Source organism: Priapulus caudatus, unplaced genomic scaffold, assembly GCF_000485595.1.
Source record: "Priapulus caudatus unplaced genomic scaffold, Priapulus_caudatus-5.0.1 Scaffold263, whole genome shotgun sequence".
Lineage (NCBI taxonomy): Eukaryota > Metazoa > Priapulida > Priapulimorpha > Priapulimorphida > Priapulidae > Priapulus > Priapulus caudatus.
Window position 1 is genome coordinate 156,793 of NW_014577324.1, and position 6,741 is coordinate 163,533.

General features: G+C 41.5%; 2 protein-coding genes across 2 annotated transcripts in view; one reads left to right on the plus strand and one right to left on the minus strand.

Annotated features, from left to right (window-relative positions):
• Positions 1 to 337: 337 nt before the first annotated feature.
• Positions 338 to 2,778, plus strand: LOC106808251 (epithelial cell-transforming sequence 2 oncogene-like). Its single transcript, XM_014810881.1, has 4 exons — positions 338 to 474; positions 1,849 to 1,938; positions 2,120 to 2,292; positions 2,533 to 2,778. The coding sequence occupies exons 1-4, from the start codon at positions 338 to 340 to the stop codon at positions 2,658 to 2,660; spliced, it is 528 nt and encodes a 175-aa protein (XP_014666367.1). The 3' UTR covers positions 2,661 to 2,778.
• Positions 2,779 to 4,037: 1,259 nt separating this feature from the next.
• The window catches only part of LOC106808252 (tubulin beta-1 chain-like), a 4,171-nt gene continuing 1,467 nt past the window's right edge, over positions 4,038 to 6,741 (minus strand). Inside the window, exons 3-5 of the mRNA XM_014810882.1 lie at positions 6,058 to 6,181; positions 4,998 to 5,127; positions 4,038 to 4,250 (exon numbers count right to left, since the gene is read on the minus strand). Of these exons, the coding sequence (XP_014666368.1) occupies positions 4,038 to 4,250; positions 4,998 to 5,127; positions 6,058 to 6,181 (467 nt within the window). The remainder of the gene's footprint in view (positions 4,251 to 4,997; positions 5,128 to 6,057; positions 6,182 to 6,741) is intronic.

The window sequence follows — 6,741 nt, forward strand, 5'->3', positions numbered from 1 at the left end:
AAGACCCGTCCTTCTATCTACGTCCTCTTCTCTATTGTATTCTTTCATGTATTTTCTATTATTATCATGATTCTATTTTCTACTGGTTAATGCGTGCATGGAAAAGTGATATCGTATTTCGTCGCACTGTCGCAACAGAAACCCAGGAGTATAAACGCATGCCTTAAGATATAAACTTAGATATACGATATAACTTAGATATCGTCATTACTGGCGAATACATTACCGATCCCGCGTAGACAACAAACAGCGTAAAATGAAATACAAACGGTCGTGAGCAGTTTGCGCCTGTATGATGTTGGTACAATTTTTATACAACGACTGAGATTGTGCAAAGATGTTAGATGATATTTTTATACCGCAACTGGGATTCGCTCTCCTTGGTAGGGAGTTGGTGACTCGCTGCGTGGACAGGGTGGAGGCGTGGACACCTCGACAGTGCGAGGCGGACATTCTCGTCAAGTTCTGCACTAGGTGAGTTGATCGTGTTTCTGCTACTGATGGCATGTAGCTTAAGATATTTTTCTCATTCGCCCCAAGTAGGATTCGCATGAAGCACTAATGAATGTACGCATCATTGAGTTGTGTGTATAATAAGTATTACTATATACGGTTCATTTACCCTTTTGCCGTAGCAATCCCCGCCACAATTCCTTGTCGTATGCGCTTAAATTCTACATTGGAATTGCCTGTTCACATTTGCTGTCGAGTTGCCAGCCCACGATAATATTATTCGGCCAAACTTACGCGCCTACAATCAATTGCAAGGGATTGCCTCTGAAGAGATGTGCATGTAAAATTCTCTCCACATGTTATACGATTCAATGATGCGAAGCTACGCGCCGCTTGCGCCCTATTTTTAAATATTCATCGAATTTTATGGCGAACCTCACCCAAAGAGTGTAACCCAGAAAACTTAACATATATGTAACAGGGAGGACGTTGTCAGAAAAAAATCACGAGTGGTTATAATTATAGCTATCACACAGAGTCAAAAATGTCATATATTTTGCAGAACACGTCACAAAATATCGTGACAGATGTAATGATATGCTAGACGTATGATGTCAAAACTTTTCTGTTAACGGACGCCAGCTCCCTGAACCCTTCATTCATTCTCATATAAGTGCATAACACGGGTTATTTCTTCACGTGAAGTATAACCCGTGTTATTCCTTCTCGAATTGATTCGACTATTGCTTAAATAGCACATCCGGGTCCGTATGTTAACAGAAAGCTACACGACTAACTGTTTACCCATATTAAACGTATAAGTGAAATGAATTCTTTTCTTCTTGTGCACGCACTAAGGATATCGATATAGTATAGGACCGATATTATATATATATACATAAGAAACGAGATAAATGTTATTAATCAAGTACATAACCACTAAGAATGCAATTTGCATAAGTTCGATTACCGTGAATAAAAACTCGCTTAACATACGGCACTTACTAAATTGCTTTTTTATTTAATTTTACACTTTATAGACTAACGAACGGCTGAAGGGAAAAGAAATCCTATCCAGGATCGAGACAGCTATTATTGGATGCCCCGTAGGTTCAATTAAAATATTTTTGAAATATGAATAAGTATGAACAAGCGACGACGGCTGTATATTTTCTTTTATAAGTTCGATGTCTCTGTTTGTTTGTTTGGTTGTTTGTTTGTTTGTTTCTGTGTGTGTTTGTGTTTGTTTGTGTGTGTGCGTGCGTGTTTGTTTGTTTATTTTTGTATGTGCATGTGTCTGCGTACGTGCGTGCATGTGTGCGTGCGTTTGTGCATGCATGTGCGTGCGCGTGTGTGTGTGTCTGTATAGCTATGTATGGTTTATTATTGACAGAGTTTAGCGGAGAACAGCCGTTATTTCATTCTGCATGCAGATGTGACCTCTCTCTTGAACCCCCATCCAGATTCCCTGCAACCAGAAAAAAGGTATGAATTCATGTACGCCATTAGTTCCAGATATTACTAGAATGGGAATGATGAACAAAAGAAGAGAGAGTTGTATGGAGGAGATGTATAGCTCGATGTATAATGATAATGTTTATTATAATGCGGCTATGACGACAACGATGACAATAGTGATTACAGCAGTGTTGTGTTACCTATGCAGGATCTATCGACACGATTCGGATCTGCGTCTGTATCTCTTCAACGACGCGCTGGTGATCGCATGCCGGCAGACTCGCTACAAAGCCTACTCACCGGTGGTGCAAACCTCCTACAGATTCCAGACCTGCGTCGACCTGTCTTCACTAAGCATTGAAGATGTTGACGATGAATATGGTAAGATAGGAAATGATGGTGAAGGGATGTGGTAGGATAGGAAATAATGGCGAAGGGATGTGGTAGGATAGGAAATAATGTAGGAATATATGAAATAAGGGAGTACGATGAGGCCAAATATTTTCTGTGTGTAGGTGCTAGACGATTTGCACTAGAAATGGTAGTTGCGATATTTTTTACAATTATGTTCAAGCTGCTATAATTATACTATAATTGTACTTTAAAATTTATGCTTTGCAGGTAGGAAGAATATATTTAAGCTCGCCGGACCGCTTGCCACGTGGATATGCGCGACAGAACGTTACGAAAGCAAGATGACATTTCTCTCAGCCGTGAGGGTCGCACTATCAGCTGCTCTCCTGCCTTAAATTCTTATATCTGTGTGGACTCATTTATTCGGAATGCCATTCTGAAGCCATGTCATCCGCTATTCCTAACAGTTTTCATGTTACAGGAAGAGGTGTTAGCTTTTTGATCGAGGCTGTAAGCAGAAGATCTCATTGGTTAGTCGTACATGACGTATGTACCCACGTGACGTGATTTCAAGGTCGCTGTTTGATCGATGCCGCTGTAAAAAATAAATTTCGAACTTGTTCTCTTTTAGTACGCTTCGTTACTCGCTTGAATATTCGTTAGGGTTAGGGTGTAAATGGCTTTAGGTGGCTTAAATGGTTTTGTTTTTTTTTGGTTTATGGCTAATTTCTTAATTAGCGACATTAATTAGCTAAATTTAGAAGGAAGCTGTGATGAAGATAGCAGAAGGCGTTGCCACCACAGTACAGCAAAAAGCAAACCGTGTCTCATACTAACACATTGGCTGCACCAGCATATACCTGTAACAGCAAGGCATCACATGTTTATGTTTATGCTTATCACATTTTAAAGTTTAATAAGCAGTGCAATAAACCGTCTGCGCGAATCCCGCTATAAATAAATCACAGCGTAAAAGCATCCGACATTGAACTGGCTGTAAAACAAGAATATAATTATAGAAACAAATTCTAATGGAAAGTTTTGTTCTCGCATTAATTATGGACCGCTCGCACGTGCGCAGGTGCGTACTTATAATGAAGTGTAAGCGGTATAGTCTGGCATTGTTTATTCTATAGCCAGCCTCACCAGTCATCGTGTGACAGTAGATGTCGGTGTGTAATTGTTCACTGTCGCGAGTAAATAGTCGAGTTGATTTGGAGTGGCCACCAGCGGGATATTGCTAAGTGATCGACAATGTCTGAGATCATCACGATTCAACTAGGCCAGTGTGGAAACCAACTAGGATTGAAGGTAAATATAGTAAATGTAGTTGTATCCTTCTCTCTCTCTCTCTCTCTGTCTCTCTCTCTCTCTCTCGCTCTTTCTCTCTCTCTCTCTAGGGTCAGGTTTACGGTTTAGGTTTATGGATAGTTGATGTTCATTTTACATTGTTGCTTCGAGGAAGTCGAGTGAATGGAGAACTCAGAGTGGGGAACAAAAATTTGCAGGCGGCGTGCGGTTTACTTGTGTGTTGCAGATGAGCATTTGACCGGCATTTAGAAGTAGAGTAGAGAAACATTAAGACTTGGTACATTTCGTGTTATTTACCATTAATTTTTTTTATTGAGACGTTCCAAGTGCCTGTGACTCTGGCTGGCATCTGGTGAGATGATTAAGCGAACATAACGCCACAGTTATCCTTCTAAAAAAGCAAGCCTCCAAGCCAAAACAAAAGCCTTCTAAGTTCTTTCTGAAATTAAGTTTTCTTAGCCTCAAGTAGGAGGTCGTGTCGGACAGCACGCTTGCTTCGTGAGTTGATTGAGAATCCTTGTAAGGAAGGCGTTTCCACGCCCAGCATTCGCATTGCGACCAGAATACAGCGACTCGTTGTCCAGACACAACCGTGAAGTCGAAAACTCCGTCAGGTGGCGCAGCGATAGAACCGTGTTGTATAAGCTCGATGACGGTCCTCGGGTTTCGGAAATCTTTAAGCGAACATGAACAAATGAATTTGGCTTATTAATTCGAGTTCGGGCAAACTTATGCGAAAACGTAAGATATTCACAGTGATTCATGGTATTAGAGAAGGAGTAGACAATACAGTGCCCTGAGGAAAAAATCCAGTAATCAGTTAACAATAATTCAAATAATAACTTACGATTGCTAATAATGATCAGGAGTGATAATCCCACAAAATGTGTGCATTATTTAGGCCCTGCTAACGTCTATGTTAGTCCAATAGACTTGTGAATGATGAGATTAAATGGACTCGATTGATGAATGATAGCACACATAAAAAATAATAGAATCTTGTCAATACTATAGGCATGTTGTTTTCGCGTGCGCTTGTGTATACGGGTGTGTGCCGCGCCGCGTGTGTACGTGTGTGTGTGCGTGTGCTAATACATGTGTGTGCGCGGGGTGTATGCGGTGATGTGGGTGTGTGATACGTGTGTGTGCGCGCTGTGTATACGTGTATGCGCGCGCGTGTGTGTGATACGTGTGTGTGTGTGTGTGTGTGTGTGTGTGTGTTGTGTGTGTGTGTGTGTGTGTGTGTGTATTACGTGTGTGTGTGTGTGTGCTGTGTGTGGTGTGTTGTGTTAGTGTGTGTGTGTGTGTGTGTGTGTGTTGGGTGTGTGTGCCGCGCGCGCGAGCTGCGCCGCGCCGGGGAGTGTGTATACCGCGTGTGTGGCGCGCACGTGTGTGTATCTGTGAATGAGCTTAATTCTTACCCTTTGCGAAGGAAATACTGATGATGTCATGTTTATCTGCTTCGGATATTCATCTTTTAGTTTCTTCAGAGCGCGAGATCCCATACCAGCTCCCGTGCTCCGCCAAGAAGCATGCATTAGGCTGAAACCCCTACGAGAGCGAGGAAAAAGACATAGCATTACCGATCACTGTTTCCCGCCACAATAAACGCATCTAAGGTATATATATTATATATTACTTATATATAAATACTCCATATCAGAGAAACGGAAAAGGGTGCAGCTCTATCGAAGAATACCGGGTTTATGACAAATAACTCGGTAATGCGTCTGCGATCCTGCGTTAAAACACCTGCGTTTTGAAATACCGCAGTGTGCGTTTCGAAGTACATTTCGACGCTATAATGAATTACAGCTAAGAGAATAATTAAGTTCTCAAGGTTATTAGATTTATTATTATTATTATTATTATTATTATCATTATTATAATTATTGTTATTAGTTATTAGATTATAAATTAATTGCTGTGTAAGTAGGGCATGGTCACGTTCGTGCTTAGCAAGGAGCTAAATATAACAAGGAGAGGAAGCGGATTGGCTGTGTGCTTTTTTAGGGCGCCATCTATGGACCATAATCAGCTGAAACGGCTGTGCATACGACCGCCAGATACAATAGAACACTAATCTTGTTCTAGGGTCTCTGCCGAACCCCAAATTTGGGCGCGATATGGCGGCGCTTCCCTCTCGCTATGTTATAGTTAGCTCCTTGGTGTGCTTAAGATGTGGGCTGGATAGCGGCTTCCACACAAAGACGTCGTCTCGGCTTGACAATGTGAGCCGCCGTGACGGAACCCGTATCTCGATCAACGCTGTCAGAAATTACTACATTATCTATTACTTATTCTACAAACACGTTTTAGCAATCACAAATGGCATGTGTACGCGCGTGAGTGCGTTAATGTGTGCGCGCATACGTGGCATGAGTCGGTGCGTGCGTGTATACGTATCTGTGCGGTCGTGTGTGCATAGGAATGTGCGTGCGTGCGTGCGTGCGTAGCGTGCGTGCGAACATATTAACGCACATCTGCAGCCTGTCGCATTTCTCTGCAATCTTACGCACATACTCGAGGACGGTTTCGCTCATTCGACTCTCCTTCTCATAGTATGCCTTCGCCCACACTCCCGAACTTCCGCCTTCCCACTCTCCTGAAATGCATAAAGATTTTGCTGATATTGCTCATAGCCGTAAACAACAACTGTAAGATTATTGTGACATGCGTTCTAACGTGCCTAATAGGTGGCGCCAACTACTTCCCTGAAGCCAGTGTTAGACACCAACATATAGCAGCCTGCACTAAACAGGAATAAATTCGTTGTTCTTATTATATAGTAAACGTTGATTCTTCAGTCTTTACTTTGGAAATACAACACCAACACGGAGAAAATAAGAAACTCTCACAACCTCATAGTAGTAAACTCTCATTGAACGGCTCTGATAATCAATAGTTAGTTTAGGCTCTAGTAATAAGAAAACCCATACGAGTTGTGGGGCGTGTCGATATGTTAATCACTATTAATCAATCAAATAATTAATAGTAATTAATAATTTATTACAATAAATAATATTTAATATTTTATTATCAAATAATAATTAGCAGCGTTGGCTAATTGATCTGCTATCCATCACATTGATCAAAATCGTTTGACGCGTGAGTCCCACCGTGGATTGAGGATTGTATGGGGATGGTACGGTACTTTATGACACT

Coding starts and splice junctions, on each gene's coding strand:
- LOC106808251 (XM_014810881.1), top strand. CDS start 338: ATGTTAGATGATATTTTTATACCGCAACTGGGATTCGCTCTCCTTGGT. Junction 475..1,848: donor CTCGTCAAGTTCTGCACTAG/GTGAGTTGATCG, acceptor TTATTGACAGAG/TTTAGCGGAGAACAGCCGTT. Junction 1,939..2,119: donor TCCCTGCAACCAGAAAAAAG/GTATGAATTCAT, acceptor TTACCTATGCAG/GATCTATCGACACGATTCGG.